The sequence below is a fragment of the Desmodus rotundus genome, chromosome 8, assembly GCF_022682495.2.
Source record: "Desmodus rotundus isolate HL8 chromosome 8, HLdesRot8A.1, whole genome shotgun sequence".
In the NCBI taxonomy this organism is placed as follows: Eukaryota; Metazoa; Chordata; class Mammalia; order Chiroptera; family Phyllostomidae; genus Desmodus; species Desmodus rotundus.
The window spans coordinates 129,201,087-129,220,543 of NC_071394.1; the positions used below are offsets into that span (position 1 = coordinate 129,201,087).

Here is a 19,457-nt window from a genome sequence, read left to right on the forward strand (position 1 = left end):
AAGGGCACTCTGGCAGCCTCGAAGGAGAGTCATGGGAGGACACAAGGAGGCCCAAACCAGGTGAGATGCCCCACTGCCAGCTGGGAGCCGGCCCAGCTACGGTCTGTGCATGAGAGCGGGGGAGGGCGGCTGAGATTATAGGAGGGCTGGGCGCTGCCTCCTGGGCAGCTGTGCCGAAGCCTGCAGCTCTCCCTGCAGAAGAGGAGACAGGAAAGCGTTCACCAAGGGCAGCTCCTGCATCTCATCCAGGTTTCGCTCACCATTAGCCCCTGACTGCTGGAGACCCAACGGGAAGTGCAGGTGCAGAAACAACTTCCAAGACCCAGGCAGACAGCCTCAGAAGCTCAGTGCAGAGGTCTGTGCCACTGCTGTCCGTGGGGATGAGGCCCCAAGCCCTGGTCCCCTCAGAACAGACAAAACTGGCCCCAGGTTGAGCCTTTCCAGTTCTGATGTGGCCCAGGGTGGGAAAAAGTCAGAGAGAGATGGGACCAAGGGGTGAGGGGGTGGGCAGGAAGGGTCTGAACACTGAGGGTGAACCTGGCAGGGTTCCCAGTTTCACCCTGTTGCCGTCCCCAGAGCCAGAGCAGCCCCATATGGGGCAAAGGGACTCCCTGTCGGGTGAGGCTGGGGCAGAGGAAGGTGCAGTCACCCGGCGTCTGGCCCACCAGGAAGTCCCAGTGGAAAGACCTACGTTGAACAACACTGCACCTGGGCGCAGAACTACAGGGACTGGGGCAGGGGTGAGGAGGGCAGGCCCCACCTCTCCGGCACAGGCAGTCACCTGGCGGGCCGCAGGGCCCCTGGCACTCAGCTTGCTGCTAGGACTACCGGGCCTGTGTGCCCCGTGTGCCCGGCAGCCGGAGAGTGCCTGAAGGGCAGATGCTCGTCTTGTCCACCTATGCCCAAGGGCCTGCCACTGCCTCCAGGGGTCGGAGCACAGTGGGGCACTCGGGCTCTGGGCCAGAGCTCCATTGGCAAGCTCGCTCCACTCTGCTATGCGGCCTTCAGCACGTTACCTGACCTGTGTGGCCTGAGCCCCATCTGTGGACATGAGGACTATCAGACTGACATCACAAGAATGAGATGACCAGGGAGCAAGGAGAAAAGCCTGAAGCCTGGGTGGGAAAGGCAGCAGACTCTGAAGGGCAGGGCGAGGCCAGCCAGGCAGGAAGGAGAGGGCGGCAGAGAAGCCTCACAGCAAACCCGGACTGTGTCTGAAAAGGTCATGCTAAGCTTTCACTTTCGCCCTTCTCACCTGGTGTTCTAGGCAGCCCAAGGACAGATGGGCGGTGTTATGACGTCAGAAGACGCCAGGCAACCTGTGCCCAAGGGGACAGATCCGACTGCCCATTGATTGCCCACTGCACGCTTCACTGAGACTGGACTCAGAGTTGGGTGCGCCGTTCCCTGAAGGCTCAGGCGCACAGAGAGCACCCTGTGCCCAGAGCTGGAGGCTGGAGACCAGTAAGGAAGCTGGAGATAAGACTGCAGATAAGGGCCGGAACTAGGTCAGTGGCAGCTGGGTAGAACAAGAGGGTGACTGACAGGCTGAAGGACAGGGAGGAGTCAGAGGCGACTGAGGTTGTGACCGTGATTCACTGGGAAAATGAAGGCGCCCAGGACAAAAAACGGTGGTGGCACTCAGGGGACAAAAAGAAAGGGTGGGGCAGCTTTCAGGCAGACTAAGACTGAGAGGCCTGACCCTGGAGCCTGACGACGGCCGGGTGTCCCAGCAGTGGAAAGAGGGCTCACTCTTTGGCACCCCACCTTGAGGCCCCACTGCACACCAGGCCCACCACGGGCAGGCCCCAGGCGACTGCTGCTGTCCTGCTTGTGGCAGAGGAGGGCGGGGAGCCGACCCCATGCCAAGCCTGGCCCTATGCTTGTCACAGGTGCAACCAGGAGAGGAGCTGTACTCCAGATGGCACACGACGGGCCCTCCAGCGGATGGTCTGTCAGCAACTACTGCCCAGCTCCCTCGTGCTAGCTACTCCCTACCGGGCGCGAGAGGAAGAAGGGCAAGTGGGCACCTAGCACTCGCAGGCCAGGGCGGGCTCAGCCAGGGTTCCAGGCCCACCCACCCGCTGGCCAGCGAGGAAAGGCTCATTTCTCTGGGGTGAGAGTCCACAGTCCTTCAGCGTCTCAAGAGGGCAGTGACACAGAGGAGGTGTCAGCAGCATGGCAGTGGGCGGGGCACCGGGGGCCTTTGGGTGGCACATCAAGTATCTGGAGAGGCTCTCCAAGGCAAGTATCCCCTCTAAGCGGTCCTGCACCTTAGAGGCTGAGTGGGAGTGGGCCAGGAGGACCGAGGAAGGGCAGCTCGCACTGTGAATGTGCCCTGGCTTGAAAGGTCACGCTGAGGTCCTTCACACACAGCCAACCGGGACCAGTTCCTCTGGGCAGCCAGGCAAGGCTCCAAATTCCCATGGGGCCGTTCCCATGGCGGGGGAGGGGCACAGCAGTGTGGAGGCAGCTGAGCAACATGCCTGGACAGGCAGGCAGCAGGTAAGTCACAACCACTGCTAGCCAGTGGCGGGACCACAGGCCAACCGCAGGCTCTGTGGAGGTTGGCTCCTCTCGCCAGCGTGGGGCTGGTGCTGCTTCAGTAGCGGGGTCTGAGGACTAAACAAGGTAGCCCGAGTCCACCGCCTGGTGGAGAACCCCGAGTGACACCCACTCTGGGAACCAGTGGCATTCTGGGTGTTCCAAGCCCTGATGTCCATCAGCAATGGGCCTGACTTGAACCCTGACCCCTGACCCTTGTGGCATCCTCCTAGAAATCAGATGTTCCCTGTGTTCACCCCACCCCTTGCCCTAAATCCCCAAAACCCAAGAAAGCAGATGCCCTGCTGACTTCCAGGAACCACAATGGAATTAACAGGTACTGGGATCCAAGGCCCAGAGCCAGGCTGGGCAACAGAAGTCCCGTCATTGTTAGGCCAACCAGCAGAGAAAACGACCCAAATCTGACTTGTGAATGGAATGTGTCATCTACTTCTGGCAGTACTTTGTTATTTTTTGCCAAGTTTCTGTAGATGACAAACTTTTGGTTTTCAAACATGAGGCTCAAATTAAGAATGACCCGCCTGACACCCTCAGGGATGAGGGACAAGGGGCCCCAGGCTGGAGGGATGGGCACCACATCTGTGCGGCTTCCCTAGAGAGGTCTTCACTCTGTACCCACCACACACCCCGCAGCTTTGAGAGACGCAGGTGGGTTTCAGCACTTGCCCCTGTGCAGGTTGAAGGCCACACCCATTTTTGGTGGAAGGGCACCCTTCCCTGGCAGGCCCTCTGATGCTAACGGTCCCTGACATTTGCTGCCAGCTAGGTCTGCCTTCACCCGACTCTGCGTTATCTTCCCTCCCCGATCGGAAGCTCCATGGGCCTGTCCTTACTGCTCCCAGCACCTGGCACACAGCAGCAGGTGGACCAGCAGTGAATGGATGGATGAATGCACGCACCCCCCCACTGGGCGGGCATGATTCACAGGCGAATCCCCCGCACAGACAAGGTTCTCTGCTCAGGCCACCATGCTGAGCCTCCCAGCAACACGGAGCACCAGGCGTCACCAGCTGGCCTCGTGGGTCCAGGGTCGAGGCTCAGCGACACCTAACTGGGGTGCACACATGTCAGACTCCACACTCGTCCCATCAGTGTGGAGACCCGGACAACTGGAAGCCCAGTCCCAGTGCCACACACAGCTCTCTCCACCACACACATCTGCTGGTTCGCCCACAGTGGTCTGTTCTATCCTCCCCTCCAACAACTACCTTCGCTTCCCGTAAAAGGAGGGTGAAAATCCCAACCGTGCCCACTTCTCAGGAGCATGGTGAGAATCGCCTCTAACTAGGTTCCATAAAAGTAAACTTCCCAATAGAAGGGGAGCTCTGGGGAGGGCTGGACCCAACTGTCATTCACCTCTGCAAAAAACAAGTCATAACAGTCCAGCAGGCCATCAACTGTTTGCTAACTAAAGTCATCGTGGTTATGGAATTAATCATCACAGGAAGCTAGTAAGGTCAGCACTACTTCCTCCTTCCACAAATGAAAAGAATGCAGGTGTGGTGAGGTAACCCACCCAGACTCAGGCAGCTCTGGGTTGTCAGGGCCCAATGGGGTGGGGAGCCTCAGGCCTCCACTGCTCCCTCGAGCCAGCACTCTGCTCTGGCCCTACGCCCACCCCTTCCCAAACACACAGGCTGTCTCACTGGTATTTACCGACACCTCAGCATCACATCCCAGGGCTGACATCTCTTACTAGTGACATTTCAGAGGGACATGACCAAGCCACCAGGAGCCCCAAATGTGGTCACTTCTGGGCCAAGAACGTCCATCCCAGAAAAGTGTCACAAGGAGATAGAGAGTGATGTGCGCAGAGGTGTCCCCAGCTGTTCCTCCTCACCGGGAGAGCGGGCACTCAGAGGTGGGGCAGGTCGGCTGCTCTGCAAGGGGCCAAGCGGCCACTGAACTAGCAAGCTGACAGGCAGCACCGTGAAACTGCTGCGCAGGACTCCAAGGGCACACCGCTGGCTGTGAGCTTGACCACAGCCAGGACCCCAGGGGCTCATGCAACACGACTGTGGGAAGTATTTTTCCCACTTCCTTTAATGCTGTAGTCAAAATGATTTAAGAACAAAAGCAACGAGCAGAACCCAGCTGCCTGGGACTCACTGTCTCAATATTACACTCTAAACAGACTCTCCCACCCTTCGCCTGGCTCAACAAAAAAGCAGGAAGCTGCAGCTGGCCCTTACGCCCAACACAGCCCAGGCGAGGTCCAATGGTCTTTCTCAGGTTTAAAAAAACACACAAAAAATGAGAACCCAACACTGCTGGAGGGGCAGGGAGGGCAGACAGACCCGCACACACCAGGTCCCTCTGCAGCCCCAGGGGGCCCAGCAGCTGAGCCAGAAGCTGCACTGCAGGCCGCGAGTGCCCTCCCATCAGGCCGAACATCCCCCAATTCAAGGAGAACGTTTCAGTTAAGAAATTAACTGATGGTGAACACGAGGTTACCTCCCCACTCTCTCACCCGCCCACCACTTCCCTTTTTTGGAGAAGGGAAAATGCCTCCTCCTCTGCCACAAGGCCGAGCTCACCATACCAGGACTTCCTCTCCACTGGACAGTGGGAGGGAGAGAGAGTGAATCACAAAGGCAAATGTCCAGGTATGAGGCGGCCTTGTGGTGCACTGGGGGGCGGCCCCTGGAACGGCCTCCCAGAATCTCTGATCCCGAGGATGAGCGGCCGGCGCCCGACCTCCAGATCTGCCGAGCTGGACAGCAAGCCAGCTTGCCCGTGCACATGACCCCTGGCTGGCAGGTGGGGTTCGGAAGCTGGGCCACTGAGCCCTGGAAGCCTCTTTATTGTGGGCTCATCATCCCTGGCTCCGTCCTGGGGAAAAAGCTAGCTAGGGGGCCTGAACACCCCAGGGAGTGGCCCCTGAAAGCGATACCCTTCCACCTCCCTCACACACAAGCCCGTTCACACCAATTCCAGGTTCCCCCCGAAACAGTTCCCCAAGGGTTGCCAACAGCACCACATCAGGGCTCCTGCTGGCCACATCACACCACTGGCTTACTCAAAGCCCGTGACCAACTAAAATGAGCAGCTCCTTCCCATGTGGACAGGTGTCAAAGCACCCCTGGCCCACCTGTAAACAATAGATGCTGGAAACTTAATTGCCTTTTGTTTGTTTGTTTTTAAGACAGAGGGGCGAGGGAGAAAGAGAGGGGAGAAACATGGATGTGTGAGAGACCTCGATCAGCTGCCTCTCACATGCCCCCAACTGGAGACATGGCCCACTACCCAAGCATGTGCCTGGACTGGGAATCAAACCGGTGATCTTTCAGTTTGCAGGACAATGCCCAACCATCTGAGCCACCCTGTCAGGAAGAAATTTAATTGTCTCAACAGACTTCCCACAGTGAAGTCCACCAGCTGGTAGGGCTGCAGCCAACAGACTTCTGAGCCCAAGTCTGCTTTTCCCTGAGAAAAACCTCAGCCCAGCCAACTCCCCAACCCATGGGCCAGTCCGGTTTCATTTCTTCCTTCAAATATTTACAGAGAGCGTCTCTGAGCCTTGTCACCTGGCAGACAAAAGGGCGACTAAGACTCAGGGAGCTCGGGAGCAGGAGGAAGCAGCAGCTGACAGGTGAGTGGGCAGTCACACTCAGCCAGTCCGAAGTGAGTACCGTGACTAACAGCAGAGATGATACCTGAGCTCACCTGAGGGCGAGCGGTCTGTCCCTGCTGCAGGGAGGCGGGAATGCCCCACTCCCCCTCGAGTGCGAAGGCAGGGCCGGGCAGGGCATGCTGGAGTGACTGGGAGGAGGGGACGGAGCCAGAGCCCTGCGTCCAGCCTGGGTGGGTGGGTGCGCGGGTGCAGTGGGAAGGAGGGAAGGCCAGCCGGGCTCCAGACTTTAGCTCTCAGCACTGAGAAGCTAGCATCAAGTCAAAGGACAGGCAGGGAGGTGGCAACACTGTTATTAGCGTGTTTTTACGAAGAGCACTCAAAGTGCCAGGAAGCAACAGAGAGGAAAAGGGCAAAGGTCACTGGCTGAGGCCACTGAAAACAATGAGCTGGATAGGTGATCAAGGGAGCCACCTTCTTACCTCAAGGACAGCAGCTGGCAGCTGCCTGGGAGTCTGTCTGGAGGGACAGTCCCTCTGTCCAGCTGCACGGTGCCATGGAGTGCTCCCACAGCTGCCCACACGACACTCGTGCACACAGAACCTCTGGCCACACAGCTACCATGGGGCCAGGTATTTTTAGCCCTTCCAGACAGCACGGTTCAGAACTAAGGGACTTACCCAGTGGCTCACCACTCGTAAAGGACGGGTCAGCATTTACACTGAAGTTTCTGACTGCGTCATGCTCCCAACCTCTCTCCCACACACAGCCCGAGGCCTGCCTGAGCTTTCCGCGCAGCAGCAGAAGTGAGACCAGGCCCACTCTTACCCAATGGGAAAAGCAAGAAAACCGCAAATTGTTGGGGCTGCAAAGGCCTCATATCACCCAGTGGCCCTGGGAACGTGTTATAAATAGCCCTACCCAGCCAGAGTCTTCCAGGATAAGACCTGCAGATCCGATCCCAATGTTTCAGGAGCCTGCCCTTCCCTGGGGGGGCCTACTGAGGAGCCCCTGTCAGACCCCACCACTCCTCCAGAAGCTGATGGGGGTGGGGCGGGGTGTGACCTGAGTGAGGCCACACCAAGCTGCCTGGGGGCCTGCTGTGGTCAGCAGGGGGGCTCTGGACGCAGAGCAGTCCGTAGGACGAGAAACAGAGCAATCTGTCACTCGACCTGCACACGTCTCGAGGGCCACCGGAGACCCAGGTGTGTGTGGCGTGAGACGGGCAAGAGCTCATGCTGAACTGCAGGTCTCTGGACTTCAGGCTGACTGGAACCTGAGTTCCCAAGTCACTCTCTGGGCTGCCCAGTGCCGCGCGCCACCCTCATGTTGGGCCTTCGAGGAGAAAGAGCTCATCCAACCCACAGGGAGACCCTGGGATGCCAGCTGGGCAGAGGCTCTGATGCCCACTGTCCAAACGGGGAAGCTGGCTCAGAACGAGTGTTCTGTGGACTTGGTTCCGGCATCCCCCACCCAGCCCGAGTCCATCACAAAGGCCAATTGCTGAAGTAAGCCAAGGAGCTCACCGGGCCTGGGGTCCATCCACCTTCCTGTCCTTCCCTCCCAACACAGGCACCCAAGCTGGAAAATTATGTGAAGTCTGTTCCCAGGCCAGCCAGAGTTCCACAACCATTGCTCCTGGGGGCCTAGAAGCTGTGCCAGCCTCGGGCAGCGGCCTCTCAGAGTGCCACAGTTTGAGGAGGTGTCCAGGTAAGACACTTGTCTCCTCTCCAGTGTGCTCCACAGAGGCGGGACCCGAGTTAAAGCCGAACTCACGCTCCAAGGCAGCACGGGCACACTGATATGTGAGGGAGATACCGCCTAAGCAAGGTCTTTTGACCCTCGCCGACCGGTACTTCCTTTGGAAACACAGTCTTGTTTTCTCTTTCTGGCCACGTGCCGGTCGGAAAGGTTGAGAAAGTGCCCTCCCGGCCCGCAGAGGGCGTTACATGGGAGCCCACGTGATGGCCGTGAGTCCTCCTCGGAGGTGTCAGCCACGTGGGCAGTGAGGACAGCGGAGTCTGATGCTCCCCCTGCGCCCTCGGTGTGAGGCCCACGACATTCCACTGCTCAGCTGATGCCCACTTCCCCACCCACCACCAAAAAGGTCACGGAACACCCCTCACAGATGCCACTTCTCTTCCCTCGGTTCACTCACAGCTGCCACCAGTGTCACCCAGAGGAAGTCCCAGTCCTTGCCCTTGAGCTGCCCTCGGTTTAGAACGTCAGGCCCTACAGGCATGCAGAGAACGTGAGTCCAAATCAGAAAAGGCTAGCCACAGGGTGTGGGGGTGCCCTGGGGGTGGGGGGTCCTCTGACAGTCCTCCCACATTCAGACCACCTCCACCCCAGCCTGCTCTGCTCCTGCCCCTCCTCCTGTTCCATTCCTCCGAACACCTATCACCCACCAGTTCCTCTACTCAGCCCCTCGCAAGTATTTTCTCAGCACCTGGGGCACAGAGCACTGAGAAAACGGGGACAGGACCCCTAGACCAACCAGTGAGATAAAGCGGGACAGTGCATTCCCACTGGGTTCCGAAGCTCCCTCCTCTGTGCAGCCGACTGTGTAGAAGGGAGGCCTGTGCCCACTGCAGCCCTTCCCCAGGGCGCCCCTCCACAGTGCACAGCAGTACACTCTATCACAGCAGGTGGGGCGCAGGAAGGGCCGGCAAGCTCGCCCCTGGCCCCGAGGGCCCAGCCTTCACTCCCACTCCCTAAGACTCCTGCGCCTAGGCTGCAAAGTTCTGCTCCCACGGATGCCTTCCTCTCCCAGGTACCAAATAGGTGCTTTCTTTAGGATTCAAATTACCCTGCAAGAACTCCAGTGGCACTGTGCCCTGAATACGGGGAGGGGGGGGGCCTGCCCTTGAAAGGACAAATGTTTTCTGCTCCAGCCACACATTTTCTCTAGACAGAGCAGCTCTTCAGAGCTCTGAATCAAAACAGCCCTGGAGTGTGGCGATTACTCCCCACAGGGCGTCGTTACCACAGCAACTGTACTCCTCTTGGGATTCTTTCAAGAGTGCAAGCTGTAGCTTCCCTCCACAGCAACATGGAGAGGATGGGCAACTGGGAGCTGGGAGCTGGGATTGAGGGAAGGGCCCCTGAAGGAAGGAGGGCCAGGACGGGAAACTCTGCCATGGGGTGAAGCACAGAAAGAGCCTAATGAATCTCAGATGCACAAAAACAACAGACAGATAAACCTTTTACTAAAAATGTTATATGGTCCCTTGCTGGTGTGTCTCAGTGGATTGAGTGCCAGCCTGTGAACCAAAGGGTCACCAGTTTGATTCCCAGTCAGGGCGCATGCTGGGTTGCGGGCCAGGTCCCCAGAGGGGGGGCACACTAAACATTGATGTTTCCCTCTCTTTCTCCCTCTGTTTTCCTCTCTAAAAATAAACAACACCTTTAAAAAAATAAAAATTAAAAAAAAAGTAAATAAAAATGTTGTATGCCTGGGGTGTGCCTACCCACCACGACCCGCCCAGTGAGGAACTTGTGATCAGGTCACCCTGAGAGGCTGTTTTTTGCACAATCCCTTTGTCATCCACAACACCCCCCCCCCCTGCCACACACACACACTTCCCTGAAACGGCCAGACCGAGCTCACTACCACCTGCCCTGCCCAAACCCATGCAGTCCTCGCCCGGCTTCTCCCAGCATCACTGCCCGCCCCCGCCCCGACTTTCCTGAGAGTCCTCCTCAAAGCCTGCGAGGCTGCAAGGCGAGTCTCCGGGCAGGGAGCACACCTCTACCTCGGCTCTGTACCCTGGGACCTCATCTAGGCCCAGGGCTCCGAATCTTGCCCCCAAGCACTCTCTGAGTCCAGATGCCCCCGAGCTGGCCTCTCTCCACACAGAGGTCTAACCGTCACCTCTGACTTACACAACCAAAAATGGGCCGGGACTTCCCCTTCCAAACCGCTCTGCCCTGCACATCTCCTCTCAGAAACAGGCGCCACCCCCCAGCCCACCCATCAGGACAGGACGCCCGGGAGCCCTGCGAGTGCTGCTGCCCCTCCCCTCGCAGTCAGGACAGGGCTCCCCATGCCCCTAACGGGGTGAGGCCCAGCCTCAGTGGGGCGGCCTCCCAGGCCCTCTCTACCCTCAATACACCCTGCCCCCACCCTTCCCTGCTCTAACCCTGCCCCCCGGGGGTTCTCTCTGCCCCTCGAACAAGCCAAGTCTCTGCGCAGCATGGAGTGCTCTGCCCTGGATCTTGGCATCCCCTCTGCCACCCCCTACTCCCCTCCCTGCCCCCACCTCCCACAGAGAGATCTTGCCACGGCAGCTGCACCACCCCCCCAACACCCACAGACTCCCACCCCAGCCCCCCCCAAGTTCCTGCTGTTACCTTCCCTGTGTACACGCACGCTGTCCAGCCACCCCTCCTGTGGAAGCCCCCAGAGGCAGGGAGGCAGCCTTGTTCACCCAGGCGCCCAACAAAGGTTCGCGTGGCAGCCGGCTGCAGAGCCCCCTCAGTGGGGATGGGCGACCAGCGCTCCAGGGAAAGGAGTGCTCTGCTTCCAGTGACAGACGTCAGGAGACCGACCAGAGACTTCCAGAGAAATGAATCATCCTGGGCACTTTAAAAATGCAAGGATTTCTAGGTTCTACACCAAGATCTACACCCGAGATAGAAGGTCTGAGGTGGGGGCCAGAGTAGAGATTGCAAATTGTGTCCCCAGGAGACCCAGAGGCGCAGGGAGGTCTAAGACGCTGCCTGACCAAACATCTGCGTTTCAAGGTGAACGAGTCAAGGCCCCAGAGGGACGACTCCAAGCAAAGTCCCCACACTGGCTGGTCAGCAGGTATCTGGGCCGGGGCTCCAAGGTCTCAGGGTCTGAGCAGGGCTGGGGACGAGACAGTCAGTCTTCGGAAGGAACAGGGACCACACACCCCATCGTGGCTGTGGCTGTGCAAATCCACTTTCTCGGTAATCTAGTACTTCACACGAAGAGGGCATTCCACCTTCAAAGACTCAGGACTATGCTGAGTAAAGCCAGGGGGCCAGGAGGATGTCCTCTTTGCTTCCGATGGAAACAGCTCCATCCACTGTCACCCAGCAGAGTGGGCCGAGGGACCACTCAGACCTCCACACTCATGTAAGGCCGGTGTGCATGACCTTGAGCTACATGCCCCACAGCCATCTCTTCCTGTTCTCCCAGCTCCTGATGAGGTCGCAAGCTCTGTTTTGATTTTTCAGATAAGAAGAGGGAGGCTCAAAGTTTTAGATCCGCCCCGAGCCCCACAGATGTGCTGAACAGCGTCAAGATGTAGGCCGCACCTGCACGGCCCCAACGCCCACACGCCACACGGTGCCACGCGGCTCCCACCAGGCAACCTGCCGGTAGTTTCTATCTGGGAGGGAAGGACGCCGAGCCTTCCTGGGGCCTGCCTGTTCTCAAGCACCTGGGGTGAGGGGCAGAGAGGGACCGAGGGCCGGGGTTTTAGAGGCCATCTAGGGCTGGCAACAGCCGTAAGTCAAGTGTGGCTGTCTAAAGGTGAATTAATTAAGATGGAATGAAATTAAAGTTACAATCATTAAAATGCCACATTAGCCACACTCAAAGGGCTCGAGGGCTACGTGGCTCATGGCCACGGTACCTAGACAGCGTGGACAGACTCAGAACACCGCCACCAGCGCCTCAAGCTCTCCTGAACAGTGCTGCTCTCCAGGGCCAGGTGAGAAACAGGAACTGCTCCCTGGCCGGGCGGCCCGGTTGGTCAGAGCATCGTCCAGATACCCAGGCAGGGCACATACAAGTATCAACCAATGAATGCATAAATAGGTACAACAACAAATGGATGTTTCTCTCTCAAAAAAAAATTCAATAAAAAAAGAGAAGAATTTACGTTAAAAGAAAAAACAGGAACTGCTACTGAACCTACAGGCGGACAGCCAGACCTTGGTCCGGAGGTTACACCCAGCCCCTGAGGGGCTGGCCTTCTGGCCAACCAGGCTGCCTCTGTCTCAGGGCAGAAAGAGACAGCACAATTCAGGCCAAATGCTCAGGAAACCCAACAGCCAAGGGCAAGTGTTTGTGCCAAGTTCATTACCTTTCAGAGTCTCCATTTGGCTGCTGAGGAAGAGGTCAGAGGAGAGTGAAGTGGCCTCACACTGCCCTAGTGGTCAGCACCATAGAGAGACGCCAGAGAATCTACTCGGCCTTGAACTGTTCACCTCCTCGCCCAGCTTAGAACTGGATGAACACCAAGAGGTGAGGTTCAAGTACAGTGTGGAAAAGTGTGCCTGGGCTGGCCGCCCTCCCAGCCGGAAGCCCAGGTTCCTGCAGCACTTGGCCACTGACGCATCCAGCAGCACTTTCAGACCTCACCCCTGCCCAATCACTGCCAAGTGCTTGCTGTCAGACCCTCTGGAGCCTCCCCTGCTGTCCGTCCTCAGGGCCCATGAATGTTCCCACCTCTGACCTGCTCCCCTGGGACCCTCCTTTCCAGCTACCTCAATACCCCTTTCTGGTCCCACCCTCTACAGCCCAGCTGAAGTTCCACTGTCACCCCATTTAGCTTCCCCAGCATGAAGCCTGCTGTTCCCAGAAAATGAACCCCAGCGGCACCGCCTAATATCGTATGTAGTCGGCGGCTGGCCGACCCACAGAACACTGCTTTGGGTGGCCACTCCCATGCCGAGCCCCCTGCTGGAATCCAGGAGCATCATTCTGCTTCATGACCTTGGGCACCTCAGCACCTCTGCCCCCCATTCTTTCACTCCTCCTAAATCAGTCTTGTCAGGGGGGCTAAAAGAAAGCACTTTGGAAAACTACTTAACTTTCTGACTACAACCAAGTTGGTTTTTTTTTAACTGAATATATGGAGTTTATGACCCTAATTTTGTCTCCATCTGTCACAACCTCAGGATTGACTCCTCCATAATATCACTAAGTTACGAGTTTATATTCTGCTGGCAGGGAGAGGAAGGTAACAGCCTAAGGGAAATCAACCCCATGCCCGAATCCCACCAGTAAGCCCACCAAACACCAGGGGCAGCATTAGTCACGAGAGCCATCACTAGGTGAGTGGATAAACACAATGTGGTATATACATATAATGAAATATTATTCAGCCTTAAACACAAGGAAAGGTGTTCTGTTACATGCTGGAATATGGATGAACCTCGAAAACTTATGCTAAGTGAAACAAGCTAGTCACAAAAGGACAAATATCGTATGTGTCCCTCTACGTGACATACTCAGAATAGGCCAAGTCAGAGACAGAAAGTAGATTAGAGGTTTGAAGAGGCTGAGGTAAGAGAGGAATGGGCAGTTACCACTGAATCGGTGCTGAGTTTCTGTCTGGGGTGATAAAGTTTTGGAAATAGGGGTGATGACTGTGTAACACTGTGAATATACTTAATGCCACTGAGAAACGGTTAAATGGCAAGTTTTATGTTGCACATATTTTACTATAATTAAAATAAATACAAAAGGAATTGTGCCCTGGCCAGGTGGCTCAGTTAATTGGAGCGTCGCCCCCGTACATCAAAAGGTTGCAGGTTCGATTCCCAGTCAGAGCTCATACCTAGGTTGCAGGTTTAGTCCCTGGTTGGGGCGCATGCGGGAGGCAGCCAATCGATGTTTCTCTGTCATATCAATGTTTATTTTTCTCTCTCTCTCTACAATCAATAAACATATCTCTAAGTGAGGATTTAAAGAAAAAAAAAGCAATTGTGGCAAATAAAGCTACCCCTCTCTTTGCCGGGGGGAAAGAGGACCAGAGCCTGGACCCAGGGGGACTGAGGCACACACACAGGGGCCGCCTGGACTTGGGGCCTCTACTCTTTTACCACTACTGGTTTTTTTCTTTTTACCACTGTTGTTTTTTTGAAGAAGTAATTTACAAAACCGAAAGGGTATCAGAAAGTGTAAAGCGAAATTTCTCAGGCCACGTCCACCCGGCATCCGGGCAACCAGTCCCAGTCAGTGCAGAAAGAGGGCTGCCGCCTGCTCTCATGGTCCCTTCCGACCCCACCACGCACCTGGGACACCTCGCAGCTCTGTGACCTGGGGCACACCACTTTCACCGGTCTCGGTGCTCTCACCTATACATTAACCCCCCTTCTTCCTCTTATCATTAACCAAGTTAAATCTGAAACCACTGTTGTCTCTAATAAAGAAAAGTGAACTGTGCAAGCCACAGAGAAAACTCCCAGCTCCGATGACCCATTATGAACCAAGCCAAACACTTTATTGCCTGCTACTAATCCACCACTGACACCGCAGCCTGGTAACTAAAGAGTCAACAACATATTCAAACTTCCTTTCCTCAGAAGGAAGGGGACTAGATGCGGGGGGGGGGGGGGGGGATTTAGGAGCTCCTGGAGAGAAAAGGCATGCCAGGTAAGGAAAAAGCTTCCGACGGAGTCAAGGATATGGCTTCACATTAATTCTTGTGTCTTAAAAAGAATGGAAGGAAACTCCAAAGGCCAGTAACCTCTCACTTCTAAGAGAAGAGAAGCCATGTGATTTCCGAACGCACATTTTTCAGAAATGAGTTCTCAGCCAAGAGCTTTCTGAAGCCAGAGCCGTGAGGGTTAAACCCAATTCGAGTAGCGCCAGTATGCCAACAATGACAACAAAGAAATGGAAAAACTCCTAGAAATGCACGATGTACTGAAGCTGATTCATAAAAGGAACAAAAAATTTTTAATAGACCTATAATTAATAAGGCCACTAAATAAGTTATCAAAAACTTACCAACAAAAAAAAGCCTGGAGCTAAATGGCTTCACTGGTGAGTTCTACCAAACATTTAAAGAGTGAACAATCCTTCTCAAGTGCTTCAAAAACAGTGGCGAGGGAACACTTCCTAACTCATTTTGTGAGGTCAGCCTTACCCTGATTCCAAAGATGCTACGAGAAAACTACAGACCTGTAACCCTCCTGAACACGGGCGCAAAATCCTCAGCACAACACCCGCAAACTGAATTCAGCAGATTAAAAGGTTTACACACCACGACCAAGTGCAATTTATTCCTGGAATGCAAGGATGGTTCAACATACAACAATCGATCAATGTAATACAATAACCGAAAGAGAGGTGAAAACCACGTGTCCATCTCAATTGATGAAGAAAAGTATTTGACAAAACTCAACTCCCTTTCATAAGAAAAATATCCAATGAACCAGAAATAGAAGGAAACTTCCCCAGCATGATAAAAACCGTATGTGAAAAACCCACATTGAACATCCCACTCAAAAGCATTTCCCTAAGGGCAGAAACAGCAGGGTGCCTGCTTTCACCACCTCGACTAAGCACATTACTGAAACTTTTGCCCAGAGCAATTGGGCAAGAAAAAGAAACAAAAGGCATCTAAATTGGAATAGAAGTAAAATTATTCTGTTCTCGGATGACATGTTTTTATATGCAGAAAAATCAGAAAGTCCACAAAAACTGTCAGAACTAATAAACGAATTCAGCAAAGTTCCAAGATACAAAATCAACAGAAAAAATAAATCAGTTGCATTTCTTCACACTAACAATGAACAATCTGAAAAGGAAATTAAGAAAACAATCCCATTTACAATAGCACCAAAAAGATTAAAATACTTGGGAATAAATTTAACCAAGGAGGCTAAAGACTTCTACAATGAAAACTAGAGAACACCATCGAAAGAAATAGAAGACTCAAGTAAATGACAAGATATCCCATGATCATGGATTGGGAGACTTAAATATTGTGAGGATAGCAAGTAATACCCAAATGAGCTACAAATTCAATGCAATGCCAATCAAAAGTTCAATGGTGTTTTCTGAACAAACAGAAAATCCATCCTAAAATTCGTATGGAATCTCAAGGAATAACTAGCCAAAACAATCTTGAAAGAAAACTAAGTTGGAGGACTAACACTTCTGATTTCAAAACTTACTACAAAACTACCGTAACCGAAACAATGTGGTACCAGCATAAGGGAAGACATACAGACCAATGGAATAGAACAGAAAGCCTTAAGAAAACCCTCACATACAGGGTCTGGCACAAATAACAGCCCTTTTTTATTAGAAAATCCTAAGCATGTAACTCTGTAACATAACAATATCACACTCGAGCACACCATATGACATTTCGGGTGAAATGTTCAAATTAAAACTACACATTATTATACCCATATTATCACACTCAAGCAGGTGTTACTTCTGCCAGACCCTATATATGGTCAAATGATTTTCAACAAGGGTGTCAAAACCTGCTGAATAAGAAAAGGACAGTCTTTTCAACAATTGATACTGGTAAAGCTAGATATTCATATGTAAAAGAATGTATTACACCCTTACATTATACCATATATAAAAGTTAACTCAGAATGGATCAAAGAACTAAACATAAGAGCTAAAATTATAAAACTCTTAGAAGAAAATATAGGAGAATGCTTCACAATCTTGGATTTGACAATAATTCATTAGGTATAACACCAAAAGTGGGATCAACAAAATAAAAAGATAGATAAATTGGACTTGCCCAAAATTAAAAACTTTGTCCATCAAAGCACATTACCAGGAAAGTGAAAAGACAATCTTGGGAATGGGAGAAAATACTGGCGAATCACATATTTGATAAGGAGTTAATACAGAATATATTAAGAACTCCTACAATTCAACAACAAAAACCCAATTGAAAAATGGGCAAAGGACCTGAAAAGACATTTCTCCAAAGATACACAAATGGCCATAGCTGCGTGAGAAGGTGCTCAACATCACTAACCACTGTGGGAATGTGAATCAAAACCACAATGTGATAGCATTTCACACCAACATTTGACTATGGTTGATTATGGATGGCTACAATCAACAAAACAGAAAACAACAAGTGTTGACAAAGATGTGGAAAAACTGGAATGTAAAATGATGAGACCCTAAGGTTGTGGATGCCATCTTGTCCTTTGTACTGACCTCAAACCCAGTCCCAATAATCTGGGCCCTAAACCCAAGCCAATCATACAGGTTGACTAGCGCCACTGCTGAAAGGCTGAAGGTTGAGCTTCCTGAGGCCAGGTGTTTTGTGGGTATAATTGTCTGACAGTGCTAATGAGTTGCCAACGAAAGCAGATGCCAATCTGGCAAGCTTTCACTATCACTTCCCCCTCTTCACTTTCCCAAAGAACCTCAGCCAGCCATGCAGAAAGTAAACAGGGTCCAGCCTGACCAGCCGGATTTTTCAAAATTTGGCAAGTGGAGTCCCTGTTTCTCCTCATTCCTCTCAGATCTAGATATTTAATGTCCCTTGTATTTTGTAGAGTTGAGAACAGAGATTTTGTCCATTCAACAGGAGCAGAAACAACAACCTCCACCCCTTGATAGCCTCTAGGGCCCTCTCATACAGATTATACTGTTAGATCTCAAAATAACCCAGTGAGGATGATTGTGTAGGAGTTGTTATCCTCTACGCCAGACATGAAGAAACCGCGGCTCATGGAGATGAAGCAATTTGTCCCAAGTCCCACAGCCCCAAATGAAAGGGCCAGGGTTTGCACAGAAGTAGTGAACTTCATTTTGAATTACTTCGGCAAGATCAACAGAGTAGAAATGGAATCAGACCATTCTGGTGTCAAACAAGAGCTAAAATGCTTTCAAGAATAGCAATTTATAAACTTAGGAGGTCCATCCCAGGTAAGTCGGCAGGGGAAAAAACTAAGCGCCCTCCTCTTTCCCGGAGGTCCACCCTGACCTAAAAATGAATCTTTCATTTTGGATTCTTGTACTCAATCAAGAATGGACCTTTCATCTTGGATTCCTGCTGGCCGCCCAGAGGTGGGCCTGCCAGACTCAAGGAATCTCACCAGGGTTCCAAGTGGAAGGCAGGCTGGGTTACGGGGAAACGGAAGATTCAGCGCGTTCAGACGCGAACCAATTCTGCCTAAACCAAACAGCGTCTAAAACGGTAAGTGGCTCTACAGACCCACGAGGAAAACGTACAGAAAGAATCAAACGGTCACTAGCGCCTAACCACTGCCCTGCTAGCCACACGCACAAAAGTCCACCGCCCGCTAGCACCAGACTCGGTGGGCGGGCGCCGACTCCTCGCGCATGCTCCAGCCGCGCGCGCATGCGCCTCCTTGGCAGTTGCCTTTTCCTAGTAGTCCCTAGCTCCCTCCTCGTTGTTGATCCCAACGCAGGCCACCCCAGCCACGGCTTTCACTCCGCATTACTCACCTTGCGCCCGGTTTTCTCTCGCAGGGCCTTCAGCCGTTCTTTCCGCCGCAACGCCTCTTCCTCTAACCGGCCGACAGCGGCCGCAGGAGCAGCCATCTTGCCCGCCAACCCCCTCCTCTTCGCTTGTATTCCACTACGCAGGCCCAATGAATATATGACTCTCACAGCCAATCCAGAGACGAAAAATGAGAGAGCAGGAAGTCTTGGGAGCCAATCAATGCTGAGTTGCTATAGGATGGCCCGCCCCCTTCCTCCCCTACAACTCGTTTAGCGGGTAGGAGGCGGGCAAAGCTGTAAGGCTTGATGCGTCCAACGCCAATCAGTGAGAAAGCAGCAAGTGGAATAGACCTAAGTGAAGGAGGATAGAGCGCGTCGATCGCTCTGGTTTTGCCTAAGCGCTGACCACAGCTCGCTCCATGCCCGCCACTTGGAATGCGCTGACCCAACCTTTGTCCACTTGTTCTGATTCTTCAAGGCTCGAATGCCTTCAAGAGAAACCTTTCTGACTTGCCACTCCGACCCCAGCCAAATAAGAAGTCGATCTCTCCCATCGTGTCCACCTATCAGTGGCTCCTTGGATGTCCATGGGTCCCAAGGCCCTTCTGTGTCCACTCTCAGCTCGGACAAAGCCTGCGCAGTGCAGGGCTTGCCTGGATGGCCATTTCCCTTCGGGGTCATGGGTGATCCCCTACCACCTCCAACATCCCTGAAGTGGCAAAATACCCAGGGTTAGCCTACCTAACCTGTAGAAGAGCATTCCCCAATCTGGGCCCAGTGGGCCCCAAGGAACCTCTGGAGCTTAGTTCCTGAGAATGAAGCCGCAAGTTGGTTTGGCCTCAACTGCACCAGACGGCCACCAGGTGCACTGCTCCCCAGCCGGAGCTGCCAGGGTCTTCTTTCCTGCATTAGTCAGCATTCCCTGACAACCGAGAGACCCCCCTTGGCTCAAGTCAAGATATGGTGACAGCACCTTGGGGTCTCCACAGCCCCATCTCCTCCCACCCGAGGACACAAAGACCCCTTTGTCACACACCTTCAACTTGCTCCCCCCAAACGACCTTCTTGACCTTTATAACCTGGGCCTTTTGGTACCCTATCCCTATCCGGTGGGTGCTCGGCTAGGGCCTGGTATGAAGGCAGCGGGCACTTAGGAAA

The 19,457-nt window shown here is 53.6% G+C and overlaps 1 protein-coding gene and 1 long non-coding RNA gene across 6 annotated transcripts in view; one reads left to right on the forward strand and one right to left on the reverse strand.

The window, feature by feature from the left end:
* CCDC12 (coiled-coil domain containing 12) overlaps positions 1–18,542 on the reverse strand; it is a 38,191-nt gene extending 19,649 nt beyond the window's left edge. The window contains exon 1 of one of the 3 annotated variants that reach the window (XM_024565749.4): positions 18,303–18,542. In XM_024565749.4, coding sequence (XP_024421517.2) covers positions 18,303–18,398 — 96 coding nt within the window. In that variant the 5' untranslated portion in view covers positions 18,399–18,542. Of the gene's footprint in view, positions 1–1,021; positions 1,067–6,816; positions 6,902–18,302 lie in introns of those variants that run through there. The other 2 variants (XM_053930370.1, XM_045200065.2) reach the window with 2 other exon arrangements.
* LOC139441097 (uncharacterized) lies at positions 5,618–9,668 on the forward strand. 3 transcript variants are annotated; one of them, XR_011651500.1, is made up of 4 exons: positions 5,618–6,157; positions 7,709–7,846; positions 8,297–8,387; positions 8,782–9,668. It is a non-coding gene; the product is annotated as an uncharacterized lncRNA (long non-coding RNA). The 3 variants fall into 3 exon arrangements; XR_011651501.1 differs by having other exon boundaries at positions 8,785–9,668; XR_011651499.1 differs by having other exon boundaries at positions 8,297–9,668.
* Positions 18,543–19,457: the final 915 nt, after the last annotated feature.